Genomic DNA, 26,514 nt, shown 5'->3' on the forward strand with positions numbered 1-26,514 from the left:
TGCCCTATCAGTACATGCCCTTGTAAAATGGATGCAAATGTGTGTCCACAAGCATGAGAGAGGAAGATGGGAGATTTTTTATTTGTTCCTTTTGGACTTCACCAGCTACAGTGAAAACTTTCTCAGCACTGACTTTTTGTAAAGCTCCTTGAAATCAAGACTATGACCATATCCCATGACCACCATGGAGCAAAAGTCACATTTCACCCATATGCTCACTTAGGTTTATGTTGATGACTTCAGGATGTCTCAACTAAGTTTTCTCACTAAAAAAAAAAAAGGCTGAAAGAATAACAACATACTCACTGGCATTCCATTTTTAAGGCAAGTTTGGGGAAAAAAATGACCCTGCTAATACAGTGATATGCTACATCTCATTCATTGCCTGTGAGAGGCAGAGAAGAGAAAAAGGGGAGGGGGAAGCTGGAGATGGAATGAGACGGAAAGCAGAAACAAAGATGCGGTATCTGGAGACAAAACAAAAGGAGGGATGACATCGGGGAATGTGCAAAAGATGCCTCCTCCTACATTTGTTAAAACTAAACATGCACACAAACTATAAAGCTGAAATGAAAAGCACAGGCAGGCTTATTTGATTTTATCCTTCCGAGCAGTGAAATTATTTTCTCTATGATTTTTTCCCTGTCAATTCCTGTCCTTTCCTTGTTATGCCTTCTCCTTTCTCACTTGTCTTTTCTCCTTTTTCTTTTCAATGCCATCTTGCTTTGTTCCTTTTTCTTTGCTTCTGTCTGCTTCTTTCTTCCTCTTCCATTCTTCTCTTGCTCTCCCTTGTCTTTTTTGTCTTGCTTTTGCTCTCCCATGTGTTCCCTGAGCACATGAAGAACATGAGCACAAATAGTGGAAAAGCATTTTTTTCCTGATGCTCCTTTTCTATCCCCATGTGGTTTTGACTGCTGTAGCTCTGTTAGGTTTTAAATACACATGGAGAAGCCACTTGTACTCCCATGTGGTTTAGAACTATCTACAGTAGCACACTGCAGGAAAAACATGTGGGAAGGGAATGTGTCGGAAAAGTTGCTTGTACTCCCTCCAACACGTGGGCCACATTTAACAAGGTCAAGGGACAAGTGTGGCTCACAGGCATTAGTTTGACCGGTACTATAAAAAGGATCATGCATTCTTCTTTCTTTTACCTGCACACACTCTGCAGTTAATCACTCACCCGAATACAGCTTAGGGAGTTTCAACTGATCTACTTTTATTTTTAGGCTAGATGATCAGATTAACGTATTTTAGGAACAGATTATCACATCTTTTTGCCTGATTTGACAATTCCAAGACAATGAATGATATAAATGTAACAAGAGGAAACCTTTTTTTTTTTTTTCCCCTTTGTCTTCCCTCCTCATGAGAGCATCACGCACACTGTGACTGAGCAGACAGGGGTATGCCTGTTAAGCTGGCTGGGTGTTCCTACAGCAGATACTTTCTACAGAGGGTTCCTTCTGAACTTTCCTGCTATGAGACCAAATTCACACAAAATGTCTGTGAACTGTTGGTTCATGTTATGCACATTTTGACACCTTTCAGCTGGCTTTCACAGATTTTCAAAGCACCTGTTCCAATACAACCTGGTTTTTTGGCAGCAACCAATACCAGTAAGCCCCTGATTTTCTTTCCTCCTTCACTCAACCATTTCTAAGAGGGTACTTGTCAAAAAACATAATGAAGTGAAAGGAGGCAAATGCCGTCCAGCTCTCCTAGATAATGGACCACACTTCCTGCAGAAAAAAATTGTTCGCATTGTCACACAGATTAACTAAACTGTTCTTGCCTGTCACTCATTTCTTAGGGGAAAGGTCCAGCTCACTTGCAAGTGGGCTGTTTGCCATGTGAACAGATGGGCACAGGGTTCGACAGCCAAGAAATGATGGATCAAATTTTGAAATTTGTTGCTCGCTCTCCACTTTAGTAGTTCCTAATTGGCCTCAATGGAACTTTATCACTCTAAAAATGGTATAATGGCAACTACATTTGACTGAACAAATACACATCCCATGTAGGTGCTGCAGGCAGGCTTCCTGGCTGACAAAATCAGAGTGACACCATCAGTGAATGTCTGTTACAAGCTGACGTAGCTCTTTGAGGTTAACATGTTGCTGTATGAGCCTACAGTGGAGATGAAGGGGAGTATCTAATGCTTATTTTGAATGGTGGTCTAAGATAAAGTCTTTTGTGTGATAATATCCTTTTAATAAATATAACCATTTAAACAAGGAATGGGTTCACTTATGTCTTACAATAAGCATAAGGCAAGAGGTAAGAGGTTTTTTCAATGATGCACCATTTATAATATATTGTCTAAAATTGTTACCACCTATATAACCAATATTATTCAGGATTTAACATAGCAAAATGACCAAAATTAAATTATATTTGACTGCTACTAATAGAGCAAGCAAACAAACTTTCTTTTAGAACAACATTGTCTCCCAGCTTTCTAAGTGCTGCTATGGTAATATATATTCACCTCAAATTCCTGTGTACTCAGTGAAAATATAGGATGTGAAAACAATGTAGATTTATCTTTGCATCCTATTGATGCACTTAGTTCTGGGTTTGTATCATCAGCGATTTGAATTATTACTGAAGAAAAAGTGTCCACTTTACCTACGAAATATAGGCTTCTTACACTTCTTCATATTGGTTGTACATAGCTTTGTAATTTTAACTCTCTCTTTCTGTTACCATTTTGATTGTATCAACATTGTATTACGTTAACTAATACCAGCAGTTGCAAGCCAGGATCTTAACATTTTGTTTATACTGTAATGGGAATTTCTTGCCTTGTGCCTCTTTCTTGCACACATTTTGACAGGTTACTGATGGATTTGCAAAAATAGTTGAAGAGTTCTATGAGTGCACTGGTAAGAAGTGATGATGATCATAATTAGTGTTACCTTTAGAAATACATTATATTTTTAATGTACAGTAAAAGTAGCTAAAATATTCGTATAAGCATCTACACAACACATTTAATTAATTATCTCAGGGAAAAAAAAGCAATTTCCCAGGGTCTCTTCCAATTTTTCTCGACCACCTCAGGCACCGTGCTATTTCGTATGGGCATGATGATTCCTATTGATTTAAACGTCGTGCTAGGAAGCCTAAATCCCCAAGAGCAATAGAATCTCCCCTATCACTATCCTACTGCTTATTGACCTAATTCACTAACCAACCACCAGGGCTTTCTCTCACAACAAATAAACCTTGCATGAAACAGACAGTACATGGACAGTCGTAGTTTTCATTGGTGTTGCCAATATCATAAACTTAGGGTCACCAAAGCATTCCTCTTTGTTTCTCAGATTGACCGTAATGTCATTTGCCATTTAAAAATGGGCAGAAACTGCACCTGTGTTTTTAATATCAAAACTATTTCTACAATCTGAAATAAACTTGTTGTCATATAAACAATGCAGACAATTCAGCACGTGCAAAATTCCAGGTATTTCAATGCTCTGATTTGCCTGTAAGTTATCGCTGGAATGGCTGCTAAACAGGTCTAATGGTTGCAGCATTATAACCACTAATCGAGATATCATTTAGACCCAGTGTTTACTGCTTAAAATTCTGATAATTAGTAAACTTCCTCTTTCATTAATTGAGCCAAACAAATGAAGAATGAGCCAGGGTTTGTTATGTTATTCTGAGTCTCACAGGGCAGTCTTTTCAACTAAAACTTTTAACTTGGACTCTGCAGAGCCTGCATCTGAATTTCACTCTCGGTGATTTTACTGGGTTGAATAACACGTTTGTTTATATGTTAAAGCCAGGAGTCTAAACTTAGAGTGGCTCTGTAAAATGTGGTTGTCACTAGATATGAAATACATTCACCAAAAGAGAACACAAGAAATACACTATATAAAGAAAAAACCTCCATACTACTTTGATAGGCAGATCTGCTTCAGAGAAGAGGCCTAATCCTGCTCCCAGTAAAGTTAATTAGAGTAACAGCAAGGTCCTAAATTACTAGTCCTCTCATCAATATCAAGTTAAGCTTTTATCAATGTAATTTGAAGCAGTATTAAAAGCAATAAATGCTAATTTATAATTGTTGATATTATCAAAGCAAGATCATTTGCAACCATACGTAACTGTGCCAGATTTTTATCACATTATAAAGGTTAACATAAGTGTTACAAGAAACATCAATGAGCTATGCACACTACGTTTGCTTTTGGTTAGATAAGTATGCTTTGTAGTAGTTGATATTCCCTCTAGATAATGGATATGGGCCAGATTCTCTGCTGACACAAAGCAATATAAGTAATTTGAAAGCAGATATGCTGATTTACACTAGCTGCAGATCTAGCCCTAATATCTTTACATGCAATAAACCATCTTAAATAAGTCAGTTTCCTAACCATTACTCAGCCATTCCTCACTATTGCCAAAAGGGAACTCTGAATGCCAAGGTCTGCAGGATTTTATTTATCAAAGCTTCTTTTAAGGCATCTATCATTTTGGCATGCAAGCCTTGCTTTATGACCAGAATCAAACGTTTTCATGAAACAGCAGGATTAATTCTAGCAAAAAATGCCATGTAGTGCATGTTCTTGCTGTAATATCTCTTCCAACTAATTATTTTATGAAAACTGCATATTACGTTAGCAGATTTAGATACTTTTGCTGCTTGGTACTGCTGAACTGTATAAAGAGAATTTAAAATGTTATACCATGCATCTCTTTAAATACTGGATTACTGATAACTCATTGTTTGTATTTCTGTATTTATCTACCTTGATGAGAAGCTAACTAAAGGCAGAGCTAAGAAAATCACACATCTGTTTGTTATATAAATACAAAATTATTTTACCAATTAGGTGCTATGCTAAATAACATTTGAGTGTCCTGACATTAAACATCTGGAGAAAAATAGTACCTAAAACATATAGCCTAATTTTCCTTTGAGGTTTATCTATTTTTACTTACATTTGCTGGATGTCAGTTTATAATAATTACCTTTCTATACACATCTCTAGCACTAATGTGACAGACTGTGAATGCTTCTTGACAATAGAGTATAATATCCTCCTTACAGGCTTCCACCAGCTAGGCTACAATCTTACTATCAAGTGTTTAAACATGTAAAAAAGCTTATTTAAAACATTGACAAATTTCAGATATATTTAGTTTACTGTTTAAAAGCCCATCAGATTAGGCATCTCTCAATGTATCTAAAAAATAAGGCTAAACGTAAAGAACTTTGGGTACTATGTGTGATGTCTGTATCTGAGTGCTGCCTGAGTAGCACGAGCAGTAGGTACAACTTTGAAGTATTTGTAAATGATGTCAGGTCATTTGAAAAGTAGCAAAAATTTCTGTTTAAAAGCTACTGCCAATAAATGTTGCTTACAAAGACAGAATAGCAATATAATCACTAAAAAGCATTTCCTAGTATTTTTGTAAGTACGACAAACTATGTTCATCTGTGACACAGGACTAGACATGGAATTACGGTAGTAGTTCCACTAAAGCAGCAGGAATCTTTGTATTTCTCCATCTGACATTAAAGGAGACATCTATTCTGTAGGCCTCATTTATACATCTTCACAAATTTAGTCAAAGACACTAGACTTTTATCTTAAGAAAGAGCAAACACATTATGATCTACATAGCTTTATTTCTCTGCGAGAGAAAGAGAATGACTGAAAATTCAGTAAATACAAGACTTTCACTTAATTAGAGGGACTTCAAAATATGTTAAAACACCCAAAAAGACAAAGCTGCTGTCCTGGAGGATGCGCTGTCTAGTACATCACAGCGATGCTTGCTCAGATGCTTAAATCCTTACTCAGTTTTCTATGTGATCTTAGACATAAAGTGTACAAATTCTCCCTGTGATTTTCTTTATTTGACAAGAAATAATAAAATATAAATTAAAATAAAAATTTTAGAGTTTTGATCTGATATATGTTTTAGTAAAATAAGGTGAAAATGGAACTTTCCTAATTTGTAAGATTTTCCCAAACTGTTAGAAATCAGAGGAGCGATGATGTTTTAAACAAGTGGTACTTCTCTGGTTGTCTCTATTCCTGAGTACTTAAATAAGGACTGAAATATTAATAGCCTAAAAGTGTATAATTTAAATGTGAAAGCTCTAAGGTTTTTTTAATTTTTTTTTTTTACAGCCTAAGAGTATGTGTCTCTTTTCATGTATGAGGGGCAAATCAGAAGATTTTAAGTTTTGACAAATAGAAGCTTAAAACAAGTCAGAAGAAAGCTAATCAAAAGGTAAATAGATAAGTCCTTTTTTAATAAATGAATGTCACTTAATTCCAGAAATACTACCTAGTAGCAAAAATGTTTTTTCAGGTTAAACTTAGAATAAAAAATATTAAATACCTGATCAAAAATGTATTCAGCTACTATAGGTTTTACCTTACTGAAATAAATCAATGCTTTCACATATTTAATTAAAAACCTCATTTTCTTAACTGTTAATCAGAACTATTTGTGAGCAAACAAAATATGTTTTATTGAATAGCCCTTGTCTGTAGCCAAACAATGCATTTATTGAAATTAATACATACCAAAAAAGTCTGGAAGTAAAAAATATTTTTTAAAACATGTGACAAGTACTGCACTTTCACCAGATATGAGGACTGTCTACAGCAATCATACCAAATAAATAATCCAGATAATGGCTTGGTTCAAGGCAGTATTTTATTTACTGTATTGCACTTTTGTGCCTGTGAGATGAGAGAAATTTTCCTGGGCCTTTCAGGGTATGCAAGACTCCTTTTCTTTGATGCTGTGATCATGTCACTGACAGATACATGAGTATCATGTTTTTTCTTCAGATATGAATCCAGCAAAAAATAGATTTTGTAGAAAATTGTTACTTATTCTTTACTGTTCTTATCTGCTTCAAATATTTTATTCAGTAAAATATATTTCATAATAAAAAATACTCGATACTGACTTAAAAGAAAAGTTCTAGGGGCATTCCATTAATGTGTGGATGAAACTCTTGGAAGTCAGTAATAATTCCACAGAAAATTGACACTGGAATATCATCTTAAATTACTGTCTTTTAATTCTGTGAAGAGCAATACACAGAAGAAAAAATGCCAACTCTTAAATTTTACGAGTTAGTCCTCTGGACACGCCAAGTGATTTCCTTTCATTTTGAGCAGCTGCATTATTTTGTTTTGACTAAGAAAGTGCAAGCCGTAAAAAATACTAGCCTGCATGGACTGAGGTAGTTTGTTTCCCTGATTAATTAATATTCAAGTATTAATGCATTTCCTTAATCATTTCTTTGTTCAATACACAGTTATCTTCCTCTTGGAAATTGTAATGAACGGTTTTAAAATGTGTATACGCTACGCACAAGTGGTAAAATCCGATAGCAATCTGACAGTCTGAATCCATCTCATGTCCTTTTTGGAGGGAAAAAGAGAGAAAGAAAAAAAGTCAGGCTGAGGTGTTTGGGACGAGAATTGAAAATATAAATTTTGTGATGAAAACTAGTTAAACTTACATGTACTACATAATCTTGCAACGAATCTTTAGCAGTTGCTTTGCCTCTAAAGCTAGATTTTAATTTATAGGTTGCAATATGCTATAAACGATGTGGGGATGTTGAAGAATAAATTTCTGTAACGTGTGATCATGCCATATGTGTACATTTTAAACTTTTTGGGGGTGACTATCCTCTTTTATAGCCTTGGTCTCTTTACCTTTGTAATTCTACAGCTCAGAGCTTTGTCCTCTCCTCCATTTTATGTTTTTTCTTCTCCTCCATTTTATGCAGTCTCTTCTTGGGTATCGTGTCTGTATTTGACAACCATACCAAAAGATAGAGAAAGCCTTATTTTGTTAACCCACCTGCCTGTTGCCATGCTTTTCTTGTTTCTGGCAAAATAAAAATTACCAGGATTTCTGTCAGCCAGAACTCTGAAGCTCAGAGTTCATCAATTCAGCGGTATTAATTTTTATGCTAAAGTATCAGGCCAGTGATATTACTTCAGATCACACAATAAAAGTCTAAGCATTCGTCCTCCACAGTATCATGAGGCCTCATATTGCATGTACACAGTGTGTTAGAATTAAGGGCCTGATCCTGTAGCCGGTATGATGTTCCTTTTGACCTTAACTTGGGCATAATTGAGACGTAGGTATACAAACACGCGTTTTTACAACACAGTGACCAGACAACCCACGGTGCCAGGAAACTGAGAAGGCAGAATCACCCGATCGCCCGTGCTCTGTGTCTGTACTGAAGGAGACGTACATGCTGCCAAGTGGGCAGCTGGATTGGCATAGAAGAACTATATTAATATCACAAAAAGTAAAAAAGAAAAGAAAAAAATCCAGTGATGATCTCAAAGATAGTGTGATTCAAGTAAGCATAAAATGTGATGCAGCGAGATGTGATAAAGCCTAATCTTACCATTCTTACGGCAACAAAACTTGAACTGGCCTCCAAAGCCGGACTGAGCTCTTAGATGACTGACTGTAATTAGTGAGAGCTATGGATACAGATGCAAAATTCCTAACAGCTTTTTGATTAAATCAGCTACCAGTCAACTGCTGTGAATAGTTCAGATGAACTGAAATGTGTTCGTTCAAAGCACTTTCCTAGTAAGAAGTCCAGTCCTCTGACAGCGCCGTCAACCTGTAAATGGATTGCGGCACAGGTCGGCAGACGATCGAAAGAGCAGACTGTACTGGCTATTTTAAATTAAGTTACTCTGTAATATTATACTTTATAAGTACTGCTATCTGACCTGCTCTTATTAGCAACACTAAGTAAGACAAGTAACTTTAAAAATTTAGAGGGGAAAATGCTCTGCTCTTTTTGTACATTATTTGACGTATTTGGCAATAATTTGCAAAGTCGGTTGGTTTTGCACTTTGTGTTGTCCAATATGTATCTGTAGCAGGAAAAAGAGGACTACCTTTTTGACATTATATAGGTGTTATTTCAAAATCATTAATCTGGCTGAGGCCTTCAGCTTCTACTCAATTTTTTTAGGCTGAGCAGCTTTCAACATTGAATTTCCCTTTAAGAAATGTTCACGTTCAATAAAGAAGGCAAGATTAGACAGAAATGTTCTTGTCCGTTCAGAATAGCCACGCGCGAAGAAAAAGGGGATGTCTAAAACATTTTGCATACTTCAACTCCAAAGGTCGTATACATCATACTTCATGTGGCATAGTAAGGCCTTTACCTGTGTTTTATTAGTTCAGTCCTAATTTGGTCCACAGCTGAGACAGAAACACATGTAACTTCATTGTTTACTTGTAAAATATTAAGATTTGGGGGGGGACTATGGCAATGTTTCAGTACGTGCAAAATCAAATGTTAATGCAACAGGTTAATGCCTCACATCAGGCGCTGATTAGCTTAACATGGAGATGGTTTTAGGTAGCATTTGTACATCTTTACTAAATCACCAGCGAAGGCTGTATCGCCTACCTGTCACTACTTTATGTATGCCAAAATGTGCAAAGCCTTTACCAAAATGCTGCACCCATCTTAGTTACAAAATTATTTTGATTGTAAGCTCGCGTTTCAGCTGGCCATAACCATAGAGAAAAATAACGTGGTTTGATACGCGTGACCCCGGGGCGGGGTGTGTGGGGGGGAATACCTTGCGATACACGTTATCGAAGGTAGATATTTCAGAAGCAAAATAACCGACGGGGAAAGAAAGCGACAAGACTCTATTTCTGATGTTTTCAGTTAGCGGGCAGCAGGTCTGCAGGAACGCATCGCTCGAAATTTGCGGACTCTCAAGCTTCCCACCGATAGATGCAGTTTAAGGCTGTATTGAGATAAAGGGACTATGGGGATTTGACGAGATATAAGCCCTTTCACGATGGGGGGGGGTGTTTGGGGTTTTTTTTTAAAGAAATAAAAAGCCCTGGCATTCCGCCACCCGCGCGCAAAATACGCGGGGGGGGAGGCGGGAGGAGGCGCCGTTCGCCGAGGGCTTCGCCGAGGGCTCCGCGGAGCCCTCGGCGAACGGCGCCTCCTCCCGCCTCCCCCGCCCTCGACCGCCCCGCCGCTCCCGCCCGCCCCACGGCGGCGGCTCCGCCTCGTCGCGGCGATCAGCTGCGCGCGCGTCACGTGGGCGCGTGTCGAAGGTCACGGCGCCCACAATGGAGCTGTCGGCGTACGCGCAGGGCGGGTGGCGGTTGTTGGGTGACCCCCGCCGTTTCCCCCGCCGTCCTTACGCCGCTCTCCTCCGCGCCGCTTTCCGCAGCCTCCTCCGTCACCCGCAGAGCGGGTTGGGTAAGGCGTGGGGAGAGGAGGCGTGGGGGGCGGTGAGGGCCGGGTTCTTTCCTCCGGCGTCGCCACGCGTGTCTCCCGCGTCCACACGCGCGTGCCCGTGGTGCGTTGGCCGGTGGCCACCACCCCCCCCGAACACACACACACGGGGCGGCTCCCACCCGGAGCGTCACCCGTGGACGGCTCCAGGGTGCCGCTGCGCGGGGTGTCATCGCTAATGCGCGCCTGCTTCCTTACAGCTGAAACCCGCCCAGAATTATTTGGGGGGGGGGGGGGGGGTTGTCGGGGTCCCCCGCGCGTTCGTGTCCGCGTGGCGGGGCAAGGAGGCGGCTTTTTCGCTGCGAGCGTGTTTGGTCGGCTGTTTTTTCGCGCGTGGACGCTTCCCGCGGCAAGCCCGGCTTGCGAGTACAGGGCGGCGCAATTAATTCGGTGGTGTTAATGACACCGCCGCCGCCTCCGCGGACGGAGGGAGCCGCCGGTGCCCGCGGCCGGGCAGCCCCCGTCCCCCGCCTGGCCGGGGGCTCCGGCTCCGCTCCTCGGCGTTGGCGACGGGCTTGCGAGAAGCGCGGACGGGGCTTGGAGAGGAAATTGAGGTTTTCCTTCTTTTTTTTTTTTTCTTTTTTTCTCCTCCTCCTCCTTTTTTTAATGGGAAGGAGATGGAGAGGCGGCGGGGCGTGCAGCGCCGGGCAGCCCCGCCTGGTACGGCTTGCAGCAGCCAGTGCTTCAGCCCCTCTCCTCCTCCTCCTCCTCCTCCTCACACCTTGCCTGCTTGCTCCGTCCTTTCGCTCTAAAACACCAAATGTGTTTCATTTTGAGTTTTTTTGTGGGAAAGATAGCCCGTTCAAAGGGCGCGCAGCAGCTCTTGGTATTGTGTGCGGGGATTTGGCAAATAAGTGTGTCATCAGTAATTCATTTATTTTAGACGATCCAGACCTGAAAGATATTGACCCTACGGTATTAAAACATTGCCATGCTGCGGCTGCAACATGTATTCTGGAGGCAGGAAAGCAGAAAGCCGACATATCTGCTATAAGGTACAAATACTTTGAAGCTACCCCATTTCTCTAGCAGTTGTTACTTTAAACTGTACTGCTGAGTTAACAGAAAACTAATAAATTCTTTCTCCCTATAGCACGTGTCTTGAGGACTGTAAACTGGACAAAGAGAGAATAGAACAATTTTGCACCGAATATCAGGTTTTTAAACCAATTTTAACCTCTTTATGTTTTCTTTCTCTCGCAGGGATTTATTGAATCTAGCAATTTTTTTTTTTTTCCCCAGAAAAACAAGGATGCATTGGAAATCCTGTTGGGAAGGTAGGTCAATCAGTGAGCACAGATAGATAGTTTCAATTTCAGCTACTTTGAAGCTGTCCTGGGAAACACCTATGCATACTTTAGGTGATGAAGAAATATTGTTCCATTAAAAAAAAAAAAAATTTCTACATTTTTAACAAACTTCAGACAACAGCTCTTGAAATTTATCTTCCTCCTTTCAGAATTCTACTCTTAAGAAACTTTTTTAATTTTTCAAAAGACATTACAAGGATCATAAAAAAGTTCTTTATTAATGGACAGCTTGAGAAAATGACATTTTCTTTTAGTGCAGGGAACTTGTAACTGTTGTGTCTTTCAGCATAGGCAGATCTCCTCTCCATATAACTGATGTGTCTTGGCGCTTGGAGTATCAGATCAAGGTAATTTTAACACATCAAGGTGTCTCTCCAGTCTGTTTCGGTGCTGAGACCTGACTTTTTCCTATGCTCTTTGTTTTTAATTTAGAGCAATCAACTTCATAAAACTTACCAGCCTTCCTACTTGGTGACCTTAAACGTAGAGGTACTGTATTCCCAGCACCCTCAGAGGAAAAAATGCAATTTCACGATATTTTTTTTAATAAAACATGCATTGTTGGTTGTTTTTTTCTTCAGAACAGTGATTCAGGATCACACCCAGATGTTAGTTTTAGTTGCACGATGGAACAACTACAGGTACTTCTTTCCTTCATCATTGTTTCTATGCTTGGCTCTAGTTGTGTATGTAAATGTTTTTAACAACTTGCCAATCAAAATGAAATTATATATACTGTTATTAAAAAAAAAAAACAAAAAAAAAAAAACAGGACTGGGAGGGTAGGGGAGAAACTTCTATAAAAATTATCCAAGTGTAGTTTTCCTGTCTGCTCAAATAAAGTTGCAAAGTAACTGATTTTAGTTGCATGGGGAGTGTTTTACATACGTTCATAAATATTTTGTCTGTTTTCATAACTGTAATATATATATATATATATGGGAGGACATACATCATTTTTCTGAAACTCTGATTTCCCCGTGCTATAGAGAAATGATTAAAGAAGCTGGTTCAATGATTTAAGTGTGTCATGATTAAAAATAGAGAACGAGCTGAAGGCTCTTCAGTGGTGTTAATGACATGTAAGAAACGTACTGAAACAAACGTTGATCTTTGTTTAGCGATTTAAATGTGTAACTGAACAATAGGGGTATTGTAATGCTTGGAAGTGACCAAACTGTGGAGGATTGGGAAGAGGGGTTGGGGGGAGAGGAAAAGCAAGATATTAAAACTTCAGGTTTACACCTCTGCTTTTCTAACGTGTACCTCAAAAGTCGTCCTTTTCTTACTAATGTGTTTTTAATCGGTTTGCTGACTTAGTTAAATCTGACGTGCTTTGGCTGGAGAACGGTCCTAGTACAAAATAGCACTCCAAATATTTTCAGTATTTTAGAAATGTATATAGTACTTCAAAGCCTAGAGCGAATGTCAGCGTTGGCCATCTTAACGATACCGATAAAATCTACGTGTTAAGAGTAGTGATCTATTTTAGTGGATAATGTATGTTAAAAGGTGTTTTCCTTCAGTTCCCACTTTGCTTACTACATTGTAAAATAGGGAGCTATTTAATTACTCGCTGGCATTGTTCATCAGTTGCAACGTTTCTTTGTGGTATAAGGTGCTGGTTTCCCTTGCCTCTCTCTCTCTGTGTAAAACAAATATTCTGTTCCTCTAGCTGACCTTTTAAAAAACGTGTTTATCCTAAGACAGTATTTCATCTCTTAGGATTTAGTTGGAAAACTAAAAGATGCTGCAAAAAGTCTAGAAAGAGCGACTCAGATGTGATTGAAGGAAGGTGTCAGCCTGCTGAGCTGAAGTACTCTCATTCCTGAGTGTCTTCTAAATGACAAATGTCTTTCATCTCTTGATGCAAACTGTTCTCTTTTTTTTTTTTTTTTTTTAAGTCCTTGGATGCGAATTAAGTGAAATAACTTTTTTATGACCGGACTTGGTATTCCTTGCTCGTGTCATATTTTTTTTTAATTAACTCTTGTTAAGTAGTTGCTTAACTGTCATGTCTTCAAAGCATTCCTTCTATTTAACTTTGTGTATTTTTAGAATTGTCACGGATTATTTTTCTGTGGGATCTAATAAAGTTTATTCGCTCCCGTTCTGCAATTTCTGTGGGTGAATTAGCTGTGCCTAAAAGTAAGATGCTAAACGTTAGACCGGCTCGGTGAGGCGAAAATCCCTTCCTCCCGCGCCGCGGCGACGGCGCCTTTGCTAAACTGCCCACCGCGGCTTTGTTATTCCCCTCCAACCGCTCCTACGTCCTCCGCGCGAGTCCGAGCCCGGTCCCGGTCCCGGTCCCGGTCCCGGTCCCGTGCGAATTGCCGGAGCCGGGGCGCCTGGCGGAAAGCCGGGGCTCCGCGGGGCTGAGCGGGAGAGCCGGCTGCCGGCTCCGCCTCGACGGCGTCTCCCCCCCTCGCGGGGCCGCTCCGCGCCCGGCGGCGGGGCCGCCGCCCTCCTCTCCCGCTGGCCCTGGGCCGCCCCGGCTCCGGTGGCCGCCGCGGAGCCCGCCCGCACCTGCCGGCGGCGGCGGGGGGAGGAAGCGCGGCGGCGGACGAGCCCTGGCCGCGGCGCCCGGCGCGGAGCCGGGCTCTTCCCTCCCCGCTCCTCCGCGCCCCGGCTGCGGGCGGCGTCCTGTCCTCGGCGGCGGCGAGCGACGGCGAGGGCTTCCCCGCTCCGGCGGCGGCGCCCGGCGCTCCCCGTCCCCTCCGCGGGGCGGGGGACGCGGCGGATCCCCGCGACGGCGGGTCCCCGCGACGCCCGCTCCCGCCGCCGCTCCGGGCGGGAAAGCGCCGGCGCGGCCCCCGAGGGGACGCGTCGCCCCGACGCCGGCGGCCCCGGCGGGGCGAGGGGCGCGGGGCGCGTCCCGCGGCCGCGGGCGGGCGGAGGGCGGCGGGGGCGCGAGGCCGCGGCGCGGTCCCCCGGTGGCGGGACAGGGGCGCGCGGGGCGGCGGCCGGTGTCGGGGGCCGCGAGTGGGAGCGCGCAACAAGTGCGCGGAGGGAGGCGAGGGCTGCGGGGGAAGGGGGACGGGCGGCGTGTGGGGCCGGCGGGTGGGCGGGCGGGGGGGGGGGGGGGCTGCGGGGCGGATGGAGAGGGCAGCGCCGGGCGGGGCGGGGCGGGGGACGCACCTCGCGGGCGGCGCTCGGGAGCGGGGGGCGGCGGGGGGGGGGGGGGGCGGCGGCGAGGGGGGTGTCGCGGAGCCCGGGCGGCAGCTGGGAGGGGAGCGGCGGCGGCGGCGAGGGCGCGGGTGGCGGGCGGGGGCGAGAAGGGGAGCGGCGTCGCGGTCGGAGGGAGCGCGGGGAAGGAGGGCGTCGGGCCGCGGCGGGCGGGAGCCGCGGGCGCGGAGCGGGAGCGGGGCCGGGGGTCGGCGCGGCGGGGAAAAGGAGGCATCGGCGGCGCGCGGGCGAGCGCGTGCAGGGCCGGGGGGAGGGGAGGGGAGGGGAGGGGAGGGGGCGGCGGGCGGGGGAGGGGAGGGGGGGGAGGCGGGGGCGGAGGGGGAGGAGGCGGCCGGGTTGCGGGATTGGGTCACGGGGAGGCTGCCGGGCCCCGGCGGCAGCGCCGCTAATTCCCAGGCCGCCCTTAAGGAATGAGGCGCCCCACGTGACGCTGGCGGGGCGGGCGAACTCCGAGCCATTTTGGGGACGGTGTCAGTTTCCACTGTGTGCCTTCAGCGTTGCATTCTTCCCTCCTCCGCCCTCCTCCCGCCCGCCCGCCCGCCCGCCCTCCTTCCCTCCCCGGGTCCCCGCCACCAACTATGAAATAACAACAACAATAATACTCGTAATAATAATACTAATACTAATAAAAGAAGGCACGCGAGCGAGGCCGCGAGGCGGAGCGGGGGGCAGAGGGAGAGACAATGGGCTGGTGGAGAGAGGACCCATCCGGACCGGGGAGACTTTGCGCTCCCAGCGCCTGAGCCGCCCGGGCGGCGAACTCGGAGGGAGAGCGAGGGAGCGAGAAGGGCCGGTGGACGAGAGGAGGAAACCCGGGTGTTTTGTAACTAAAATGAGCGGAGCGCAGCGGCGGCGGCGGCAATAAGCTTATTGCAATTGACAGCGTCTGCAGTTCATTTCAAGATGGCCGCTTGGCTCACATTCATTTTCTGCTGAACGACTTTTAACTTTCATTGTCTTTTTTGGCCGCTCCGATCGTCACCCACCGGCTCCGCTTTCCGGGTACGTATGAAGCGAGGTGTCGCCTTACCAAGGGCGGGGGGCGAAGGGGGCTCGGCGGCGGTTTTCGGCCGGTTTGGGGGCTGCAAAGGGGAGCCTAGGTGTCCCCCGAGCTCTCCGTATGGGAAAAGCGCTGACAGGCTGCTCCAGCCACACGCACACACATATAGACACGCAGCAGCAGCAGCAGCAGCCTGTGCACTCGCTCGCGTTACGCACCCACATTTGCAAATTTTAGTTCCTTTCTTTCTCCAGACGCCCCCTAAAACCTTTCTGTGCACATGGCCCCCGAGGAGAATATTTATATTTCCAGACCCTGCTGCCAGCCCGGCCTGAGCGCCCTTTGTTTAAAGGCAGATTTTGATTAAACAGGGGCGTTCGTGAAATCTGGAGCTGCCTGGGTCAAGTGATTTCAGTCCTCCCCGAAAGAAATGTGTCTGGGGGAGGTTAAAATGTCAGATAATGCACCCATTTTATAGGGATAGAGCCAGCGGGGGGTAGCGATCCTCCTGGAGGGGTTGTTAGGCGTCGGGGCACCCAGCAGAAAATGTTATTAACTTAAGTTGGACAAGTACTTGTGTGAAATTGGATGGGTTGTAAGATGGCGGTTCCCAGTTGTTTCCAACGTCTCCTCTTGCATTTCTGCTCTAAATGCTAAAGTTTGGGGGTTTGTGCCTGCTGGGAGGGGAGAGGGGTGGCCAACACCGAGAAATAACTTTGGGGGGGCGTAAGGGTAGCAGTTTGGCTGCGATCTTGGGGACCTGGGGCGTGCGGTTTGCTGGAGCCTTTGGAGCAAAGGTGATGTGTCTGTGGGACGCGGGGGGGGGGGGGGGGTGTCTGAATTTCTTTTCTCTGGGTTGGTGGGTTTTGGTTTTTTGTTTGGTTTTTTCTTCTTCTTCTTCTTCCCCTCCTCCTCAGCCCGGGAAGGGTAAATTTACATGAAATCCTTTGTCAGATCTTAAAGGTGTCACGAGTGGGCTCCTCATGCTGCTTATGGGCACCACTGGAAAGTTCCTGGTGTATGTTTTTGTGATTGTATGGCCTTGGCAATGTATAACACGGGATGTTTCTCTGTGTTTACTGTAAATATTTGCAAATAATCAGGTGAAAATAAGCAGAAAAATCGCATTTCTATAAAAGTGAGAGAGTCACTTTTCAGCCTCTAGAAACTTTGATTCACTCCTCCACTCTCGAGAAAAGTCGAGGAAAACCTGGGCGTGCGTGCCCATTTGCAAGCTTGGCGTTAAAAGGTTTTTTTGCGTAGTCTGTAGTGGTCAGAGCAACTTATTTTATGGGACTGTCCCAAAGACCAGGGGGATCCTGGAAATGCAGTCCAGTAAAACTACTCTGAGTGACTGTGCAGTGCGTCCTGGAAACTGAGACAGACTTGTGCTGCAGTTTGCCAGAGACACGGAGGCTTGACCTACCTGATTGCTTAGATAGTAGAAAAATTAACATTTTAGTGTGGGTTGTGGTTTTGGTTTTGGTTTTGTTTTTTTTTTTTTTTAAGTAGACAGATCGTATCCTTCACCTGGTTCCAGGGAGGTGATTTAAGGGATTGGGGTCCTTTTGCACTGCGTTGCCAATATCCAGGTCTCTCCTCACTGCGGCGAGCTGGGCAGAGATATTTGAGCTCTGTCTGCCTTCTCTGAAAGAAGCAGCGTCCCCCCTTTAAAACATACGTGGCCATTCTTAAGCGAAAGAGTAATAACAGGCTCGATAGTAAAAGTGGCTCTGACTGATAATGGGTGAAGACGTAGAATGACGGCTGCTTTATTCCTGATGAGAGAGTTTTCCGAGAGGAGATGGGTGCAAAGTACACAAACCTACCCGAGCGATGCTTCTCTTTTTTACGTATGTATTTTCTGTTAGAGACCTGTCGAGCAAGGTTTGATAGCTTATTGCCTTTACAGATTTTTAATAATGTAGCTGATTCTTAGCAGGAGAACGCACTTCTGTTTTTCTTCATTTTGACATAACCGGTTTAAGGCCTCTAAATAATCAGCTGGCTGGCAGTGTTTACTTCTAGCGAGTATTATCTCCGTATATTTTACGTTTAGTTGTTCCGTGTGTCAGTGTGTAAATATATATTGTCCTGGTTAAGAGGCTGTTTGTATTGACTGTGTGACGTGTTGGTATTCGCCGTGCTATCAGCAGGAGCAGAAAAAAATCTGAAAGGGTTTTGCTCGTACCAAAATATTAAGCTCAGGCTGCCACAGGAAAAAGTGCTGCGTTCGTGTTACAAACCCGCAGGCACAGACACGCGTGTGCGTGTGCCTCTACGGGTGGCTTTTGGGGAGAAGTTAGGCGCCTGGTTCAGCTCGCTGCAGAAAATCACTGATTTCAAAGATAGCTCATAGCACGTTGAAAATGTGCTAACTTTGGGCAATAAATAATCCGCATTTAGGGGTTGCTTCGACAAAACAGGTTTCACGGTTGAATTTAATCCCCCTCCTTTTAGGAAGGGGCTACGCCTGCGTGAAATAAACGCGTTAATGTCTTGAAAGGTTTGTCCCAGTCTGTCAGGGCTGGGAAGGAATTCTCGGTCAGCCGACTTGCGTGACCTCGGTCACTGCTGGGTTTTTTGGTTCAGATATTTATGAATCATAAGGTAGTGACTTGAACAAATAAAACACAGAACCGTGAAGGCAGCTTGCCCACGTTTAAGTACCTAAAGGGACCTCAGAGTCGCCGGCTTCAGGGCGCTGGTCTTTTCGGAGAGGAGCGCAGAAGCCCAGGCTCTGCCTTTTCTGGGAAAAGCAAACCCTCGGTGTCAGTTTAAAAGTAAGAAGCGGGGAGGGTCAGGGAGCCTGGAAGCGACATTTAAACCGCAGTACAAGGCAGCAGGGGTCTTGCTTTCCCGCACGGGGCTGGGAACAGCTTTGGGGACGTGGTCTGGCTTGGTTCTTCTTGCACTTTGCTTTTCTGTGTGCTGGCCGGCTGCGGTTTGATGCTGGGGGGGTTTTATCTGCTGCTCACTCGAGGGTTCTCCTGCAGCAGCAAGAGAAGTTTCCTAGCTAGGGTCGCTCGTTGGCGCTGTGCACACTTCTTGAGGAATATTGTACCCCTGTCCTGGGCAGTCTGGCCGAAATTCAAAGCTTTCAGAAAGCTTGGTGTGTTGGGGTTTTTTTTTGTTTTGTTTTGTTTTGTTTTTCCTTCTGCTGCCTAACATCGAAGTTTGCCAGTGGCTGCGGAGAACCTCGCACCTTGAGACATCTCCAGCTCGCACGGTGCTGCAGTGAGAGGTGGCTCGCAAGCCCTGCCTCGGGAAGAGTGGGGACCAAGGACAGGAGCTGGTGTACTGGGAGCGCTGACATGGGGAAATGAATAGCTTGCATGGGAGCGACGTTGTTACGTTACGTTTTTCAGGATCTGGTTGACAGAAAATAATGTACTCTGCAATTGATGTGGTGGACAGGGTTTTTTCCCCCGGTGTACTTTCCCCTTTACCTCTTAGTCCCTCTCATTTTAAATAGTATGTGTGCGTATAACGTTGGTGCCAGTGCATCCGATGGGGGTTTATGGCTTTCAGACTGTGAAAATGACATTTGTTTTTCACTCTTGTCGCTGCATTGTGTTGACAAGGTGTTGATTTAGCTTTAGGAATGATCTGGTCACATGGTCCCTCGCATGTTGTCACTAATGTACCGTTTAAAGTTGGTTTGGGCTTCCCCCCCCGCCCCGGTGTGCTTTATTGCCGAAAAGGGGGTTTGTTTAAGGATCCGGAGGCTTGTTTTCTCCCGTCCAAACACCTTACCCTGGTGCTGCAAATCTCTTTCCACCTCTTGCAAAACTTTGCACCGCGCTCGCTTCGTCCGCGGGAGGCTTTTCAAACGAGAGTCAAAAGAGGGGTGGAAGGAAAGAAAGAGAGAGAGAAAGAGTTGGGGGGGGAGGAGAAAGAAAGGAAGGAAGAAGAGAACGGAGGAAAGGGGAGAAAGGGGGAGAGGCGATGCCGGCGGCGCGGAGCGGGAGCTGGGGCTCGGCACCCCGCCGGCGGCGCGGGGGGCTCGGTCCCCGGGAGCGCGGCGCAGCGCGGCACGGCTCGGCTCGGCGGAGGGAGGGAGGGAGCGGAGGGGGAGCGGAGCGATCTCAGACCAGCTCCTCGCACCGAGTCGACGTGGAGAGAGGCCCCTGAGAGGATCCGAAATGGCCGAGGCTCGGGAGGAGCCTCTGGCTCTCGCCTCCGCCGGGCTGAGACCCCAAAGCCCGGCTCAGCCCCGCGCCCGGGGCCGCCCCCGCCGCCCCGCACCGCGCCCCGCCACCCTCCGGGCTGCGGCACCCCGACCCCGCCCGGGCCGCCCCCCCCCCCCTTCCTCCCGCCCTCCCCCTCCCCTCCCCTCGCAACCGGGCTCCCAGACCCCCGCGGGCTCCTCGGCTCCTCCGCCCCCCTCCGCCAGCCCCCCGGGCCCCGCGTCCCACCCCCCGGCCCGGCTCGGCTCGGCCCGGCCCGCCCCCCCCCCCCTCCCGGCCGCCCCCCCGCCCGGCTCTCGTGTGTTCCCAGCGGTGGCAGGATGCCAAGTGTAAGTGTAAGTTGCTATAGCAACCCCCTCGGAGAGCGGAGCAGATCCGGATCGGCACCGAGCAGCAGCGGCAGCCGCCCGGACCCCCCTCGCGGGCCGGCCCCGCCGCCCCGGTGCCCGGCCCCGCTCCGAGGTGCGTGTGTCCCCCCCCCCCCGTCCCTCCCCCCGCCGCCCCTCCCCGCTCTCCGGAAATGCCAGGGCAGCCGCACCGGGAGGCGCTGGTTCCCCTTTGTGCTGCTCGCCGGCAGCCCGGTGCCCGGCCGGCCGTCGTCGTCGTCGCCGTCCGTCCCCCCGGCCCCCCCCCGGCCCCCGCCCGGAGGTCCCCGCCGCATCGCCGCCGAGCCGCCCGGGGAGCCCGCGCCGGCCGGTGCCCCGCCGCGCCGCGGAGAGAGCCCGTGCCCGCCGGGGAGCGGCGCGGTGGGTGCCGCGGAGCCGCCGCGCCTCCGCGGGGCTGCGCCCAGGCCGGCCCGGGGCGGTGCGGGGCCGCCCCGCCGGCCTCGGGACCGGCCCTCGCCCGCCGCCCGGCCCCGCGCCGCCGCCTTCCGCGCTCGATCTTCCCCCCTGCGCCGGGGGATGCGGCTGGACGGGGGAAGGGGACGCGCCGGGTCTCGGCACCTGGGACGCCGCCGCGCTCGTCCCCGCTGACCGGTCCTGCGTGTGTGTGTGTGTGTGTGTGTCTTTCAGAGCCGCCCCTCGCCACGCCAAAATGCACCGAACAACCAGAATCAAAATAACCGAGCTAAACCCCCATCTCATGTGCGTGCTCTGCGGCGGGTACTTCATTGATGCAACAACCATCATAGAGTGCCTCCACTCCTGTAAGTACCACCGGCCGCTCCGCGTTGTTCCCCCGCCGCTTCCCACCTTTCCCGGGAGCGCAAACCGCCCCCTCCCCGGCCCGCGGCCCCCCCCCCCCCCCCCAGCCAAGCCCGAACCCCCCCGAGGTGCTGGGGACCTCCGCCTCCCCGACGGGCTGGGAAATCGGTGGCCCGGCCGCGGAGCAGTTTTTCTGAGGACGGCCCTACGGTCTTTGTTAAAGTAATAATATATGTACTCTAAGCGTCTCCTTTTCATGGTAATTGCAGCTTATTTGGGTATTTGTTTAGCTTAAGCAGCGCGCTGCTGGCAATGGACGATTTGCTGTAGCTTGCATAGTTTAGAAAATCGCACCTCTATCTATGCATATCTGAGCGTCACCTACAACCATCACTAAAAGGCTTTCGTGTTTGACTTACAGTCTGTAAGACCTGTATCGTGCGTTACTTGGAGACCAGCAAGTATTGTCCTATCTGTGATGTCCAAGTTCACAAAACTCGACCGCTTTTGAATATAAGGTAGGAGAAAGATGCAATGCGCACCCTGCATCCCTTCTGTTACTTTATATGGGGAGACCTGCGGTAGTCCTGTCGATGTTATCTCTTGGTCTGCGATTTAAATCTGAAAGGACTTGTCAATTTACAAGCTAACTCGTGTCTATGCTCTCTCTTTGGAGTTTTGTCATTGATTGAAATTGAAGATTTCTCTGGAGGCGAGACCGAAAGTTTCTGTTGGTCTTTTTTTGCATACGCCAACCCTCAATGCAATGCCTCTTCCCTCTCCCCCATTCTCGTCTGTACCATCCCGACAGTTTTTACCTCTGCTTCCTATATCTCCCAGACATGCTTCAATCCCTGCCTCGCTCCTTGTCAGGAAAACTCTTGCCGAAACTTTCCAAGCTAAGGGGCAAAAGCCTTTAAAGCATGCTTTTCCTTTCAGAACTATTTTTCTTGTCAGCGTTACTCTTTGCTCTCTTTCTCTTCTAGGGAGGACATGTAGTTTTTAAGGCCTTCCTTCAGTCCGAGAGAATTATTTTTCAGTTGTGGTAGCACAGATGAGTTTTGTTTTATAGCGGTATTTAGAGCAGTGTTAGTTTGATTACAAGGGCTTGTAAGTTAACTTTTTATGACTAGCCTCCCACTTTGTAGAAGATGCCTCATTGTTGTGAAAGATTATGAATGAGGAGCTGCCGCTTGGATTAAAGTATCGCTTCATCTGCTTAATTTTATGTTTTGGGGTTGTTCTTTTTTCAGGTCAGATAAAACTCTCCAAGATATTGTATACAAGCTAGTACCAGGCCTTTTCAAAAGTAAGTAGTTAAATCGGCTTTTTTTTTTTTTCTGAAGAGTAGAAAAACAAACCCAGAACTGCTATCCTACATCAATACCAGGAGTTACAGAGTATACACTAAAAGAAAAATATATGCTTTTCCATCTAGATGAAATGAAAAGAAGAAGGGATTTTTATGCTGCTCATCCGTCGGCCGATGGTAAAAGCTACTCATTCGCAACTTTAATAAATGTAGCATTGACCTACATGCTTTACTGTTTCCTTTTTAACTTACAAATTATGTATTACCGTGACAGAATTTTAAGAAGTAAATTCAGCATTAAAAAAGTATATTGTTTTAACAGTTATGTAGCTTTAATTCATAATCTTACTATGGAGATTTTTTTTTTCTTGTACTGAGAATTGCCATTCTTCCTGATTTGAATTTCAAAATGTAAATTATTGTGGAAATTTCTGCGCAGCTGCCAATGGCTCTAATGAAGACAGGGGAGAAGTGGCTGACGAAGACAAAAGAATTATAACAGACGACGAGATAATAAGCTTATCCATTGAATTCTTTGACCAGAATAGGCAAGTTCCAGAATGGCAATATTTTATGTTTACCTGACTGATAGCAGCTATATTTATTATTTGTTGTAATTGTTTCATTTCTTCTCACAGACTGGAACGAAAAGGAAATAAGGAGAAAGAAAAATCAAAGGAAGAGGTAAATAACTTTTCCTTACTCTAGAAGAAATGTAACACACACAAACATCTTTGGGGCAGGCTTGTAGCTGAAAAAAATACATAGGTATATGTGTATCTAGAACAAAAGCAGCACACCTCCTATTATGGCGCTAGGTAGAGAAGAGGTCAAGCATCTTCATACAGCTGTATATGTAAAGAACTTTTCGAAATAAAAAATATCTGATGTGTTACTTTTAAAGTGGAATTTGATTTCCTGACAGATTCTGCAATAAATTATTTATTAATTAATTTAAAAAATCAGTATGTAATACATATATTCTAAAAAGAGATTTACTGTGAGATAAAAATCCTTATGTATAAAATTAGTTGCATTTCTAATTACTTATTCTAGAACTGTAATTTGCCACTTCTTTCTGTTGTTCCTTATAAGGCAGCAGAAATTGTTATCATTCATAATCTAATAAAGTGCATTTTTTTTTAAATTAACATAAAATGTTAGAGTACAGCTTTGTGGGATTAATTGCTTGTTCTGAGTAGACTGATTTTCTTTACTGTGCCATCAGGTGAATGACAAAAGATACTTACGCTGCCCAGCAGCGATGACAGTGATGCATCTAAGAAAGTTCCTGCGGAGTAAAATGGATATACCTAACACTTTCCAGGTACCTATGGGGAAAGAGTGATTTTTTTTTTTTATTTATTTTTCTTTAAATCAGTCTTGCTATTTTAAGCCTGCTGCTGGTTAGCACTCATTTTCTCATTACAGCCAGTTCCAGCAAGTGCTAACTACCAAGTATTTCTGGTGTGTGCAATATGTGGATGGGATCATGAATGTTATTTTTAAAATACCTATCTGGAGAGTTTGGTGGCACTCTGTAATTTTTTAATGCTGTAAATATCGAGGTATCAAGAAATTGCTCCTTAATATATTTAAAACATATCTAATAGATTTGAAAATTCCCTATTCCCCACTGGTTTTGGCATAGCATTTTTTCAGTTTTCTGATATATATGGCAGCGGGGCAACTTCCACCTTGGAGCAGTCGTACGCTGGGGGTAAATGCCTGGACGCTCTTTAATGCAAGGATTCATATCTTGCACAGATCGATGTGATGTATGAAGAGGAGCCTCTGAAGGACTACTACACCCTAATGGATATTGCCTACATCTATACCTGGAGGCGGGTGAGTATGGCCAGTGTGCCTCCCCCGGGGAGGGGGGGAGGTGGTGCGGGTCGTGACCCGGGGAGGGCGCTTACCAGGGTCTCCCCTTTGCCTTGCAGAACGGGCCTCTCCCCCTCAAATACCGGGTCCGACCTACTTGCAAGAGGATGAAGATCAGTCACCAGAGGGAAGGCTTGAATAATAGCGGGGAGCTGGAAAGTGACTCTGGGAGCGACAAGGCGAGCAGCCCGGCGGGAGGCATCCCCTCCACCTCCTCCTGTTTGCCCAGCCCCAGCACGCCGGTCCAGTCTCCTCACCCCCAGTTCCCCCACATCTCCAGCACCATGAACGGCACCAGCAGCAGCCCCAGCAGTAACCACCAGTCCTCCTTTACCAACAGAGCGCGGAAAACGTCGATAAATGGCTCCTCGGCCACTTCGTCTGGTTGATGTGCCAACCAGGCTACTGCCTCCCCCCCGCCCCCCCCCGCCCCTCCTTTATATAGGTCTCTCCATGCCATTACAGCTTTATAGATGCTAATCCATGTGACTATCGTCCAAATTGCTTTCTTTTGTAGTGACACTGAACTTGGCTATAAAAGGCGGACTAGGTGACATTCAGGATGGACGTTAATGGAAACGCAAGATTGAAATGTAAATTGTTTTCAGAGGACTGGGAAGCAAACAAAAGTTACACCTTCACCTGTTCTGAGTGATGCGGAGTTGTTTCCGTCCCCATCATCTGGACTCGGGAGTCTCCAGAAGTCGATACAAATCCCGGGAAGTAGTTTGTTAATCCAGACTAACTCCTCCATTGCGTTCTCTTCGATTGTTATTGTTCTTATGCTGTTTTGTGAACCTGTAGAAAGCAAGTGCTTTTTCATCTTGAAATCCAACAAAATGGAAAGAATATGCATAGAATAATGCATATATGTAGCCATGTCACTGTGAATAACAATTTTTGCGTATTAGCCATTTTGATTCTTATGTTGCATCTTTTACTTCTCTGTTGCTGCGCAGAACCGATCAAAAGAAAAGTAAACTTCAGTTTTACAATCTGTATGCCTAAAAGCGGGTATTACCGTTTTATTTACTGACTTGTTTAAATGATTCGCTTTTGTAAGAATCAGATGGCATTATGCTTATTGTACAATGCCATATTGGTATATGACATAACAGGAAACAGTATTGTATGATATATTTATAAATACTATAAAGAAAATATTGTGTTTCATGCACTCATGATATGGTTGTTAAATTTCTAAACTGGTTCGACCCTTGCAGATGCCGCCTGTTTGAGCTTTGCTCATACTGCAAGAAACACTTTGCGTGTGAGAGCTACAGTATTGGGAAAGCACATTCAAGTCTCTGATAAGCTGGAGGCAATTGGCAATCTTTAAAGGATTTCACTGGCTTTGTCTTTTTTTCCAAGTGATATATTTTTACTTTACCAAATGTTGAAGTGATGCAGTGAAGAAAAAAAAAAAAAAGTTAAGGGACATGGAAGTCTTTGACCTGTTTGATTACCTTTTTATTATTTGATGTGGTGGGACTGTGTTTTTAAAAGCACATGGAATCATTATAGAAGCCATAAACTATTTGGTATAAATTTTAAGGAACCAGCAAGATGCTGGATGAAGGCATTTTATCTAAATTTGTTTTAATATATACGTATATGGTACAGTACTAACTTCATTAAAATTTAACAGGTACTTTAATATTTCCAATAAATTGTGGAGAATGCCTCCTCTTTAATGGCCTGAAAATAGGTGCATTTTATTAGAGGCTTCTAAGGGTATTATTTTTTTCAGTAGAAGGAACTTTTCCACCATAAAATCCAAACAGCCCAGAACACTTTTCAGTTTGTGCTTTGCTTTGGTCGAACTTCGTGTGTGTTCATCACCCATCAGTTATACATTTGTGAGGGTGTTTATTCTATATGGATATTGTTTCATGTTTGTACGGGAAAATTGTAGTTAAACATTTCATTGTCTCCAGTCTGCAAAAGAAGCACAATTCTTATTGCTTTGTCTTGCTTATAGTCATTAAATCATTACTTTTGCATATAAATTGCTGTTACTTGTCCTGTGTGTTTTTATAGACCAGGTGATTGCAAATCCTCCACAAGGTTATTGCTTATTGATGTATAATGTCTTGTTAAACAAGAGTTGATATTTTTTCCTGTAGTAAACATGTACAGTTCAATTTCAACAGTAAAAACTTCAGTTTTATATACACG

At 45.7% G+C, this 26,514-nt stretch overlaps 1 protein-coding gene across 3 annotated transcripts; it reads left to right on the top strand.

Moving 5' to 3' along the window:
* The first annotated feature begins 10,079 nt into the window (after positions 1-10,079).
* On the top strand, positions 10,080-26,345 carry BMI1 (BMI1 proto-oncogene, polycomb ring finger). 3 transcript variants are annotated; one of them, XM_069776792.1, is made up of 14 exons: positions 10,080-10,270; positions 11,190-11,301; positions 11,400-11,463; positions 11,549-11,583; positions 12,198-12,278; positions 21,006-21,139; positions 21,559-21,655; positions 22,391-22,446; positions 22,576-22,626; positions 22,889-22,997; positions 23,088-23,133; positions 23,678-23,776; positions 24,217-24,297; positions 24,396-26,345. In XM_069776792.1, the coding sequence occupies exons 1-14, from the start codon at positions 10,138-10,140 to the stop codon at positions 24,723-24,725; spliced, it is 1,428 nt and encodes a 475-aa protein (XP_069632893.1). In that variant the 5' UTR covers positions 10,080-10,137; the 3' UTR covers positions 24,726-26,345. The 3 variants fall into 3 exon arrangements, with proteins under 3 accessions (XP_069632893.1, XP_069632883.1, XP_069632874.1); XM_069776773.1 differs by lacking the exons at positions 10,080-10,270; positions 11,190-11,301; positions 11,400-11,463; positions 11,549-11,583; positions 12,198-12,278 and adding an exon at positions 15,126-15,804; XM_069776782.1 differs by lacking the exons at positions 21,006-21,139; positions 21,559-21,655; positions 22,391-22,446; ... (4 more) ...; positions 24,217-24,297; positions 24,396-26,345 and adding exons at positions 11,903-11,963; positions 12,049-12,105; positions 13,342-13,734 and having other exon boundaries at positions 12,198-12,257.
* The last annotated feature ends 169 nt before the right edge of the window (positions 26,346-26,514 follow it).

This window comes from Haliaeetus albicilla, chromosome 2 (assembly GCF_947461875.1).
Source record: "Haliaeetus albicilla chromosome 2, bHalAlb1.1, whole genome shotgun sequence".
NCBI classification, from domain to species: Eukaryota; Metazoa; Chordata; class Aves; order Accipitriformes; family Accipitridae; genus Haliaeetus; species Haliaeetus albicilla.

Coding starts and splice junctions, on each gene's coding strand:
- BMI1 (XM_069776792.1), top strand. CDS start 10,138: ATGGAGCTGTCGGCGTACGCGCAGGGCGGGTGGCGGTTGTTGGGTGAC. Junction 22,998..23,087: donor GAATTCTTTGACCAGAATAG/GCAAGTTCCAGA, acceptor TTCTTCTCACAG/ACTGGAACGAAAAGGAAATA. Junction 24,298..24,395: donor ACATCTATACCTGGAGGCGG/GTGAGTATGGCC, acceptor TTTGCCTTGCAG/AACGGGCCTCTCCCCCTCAA.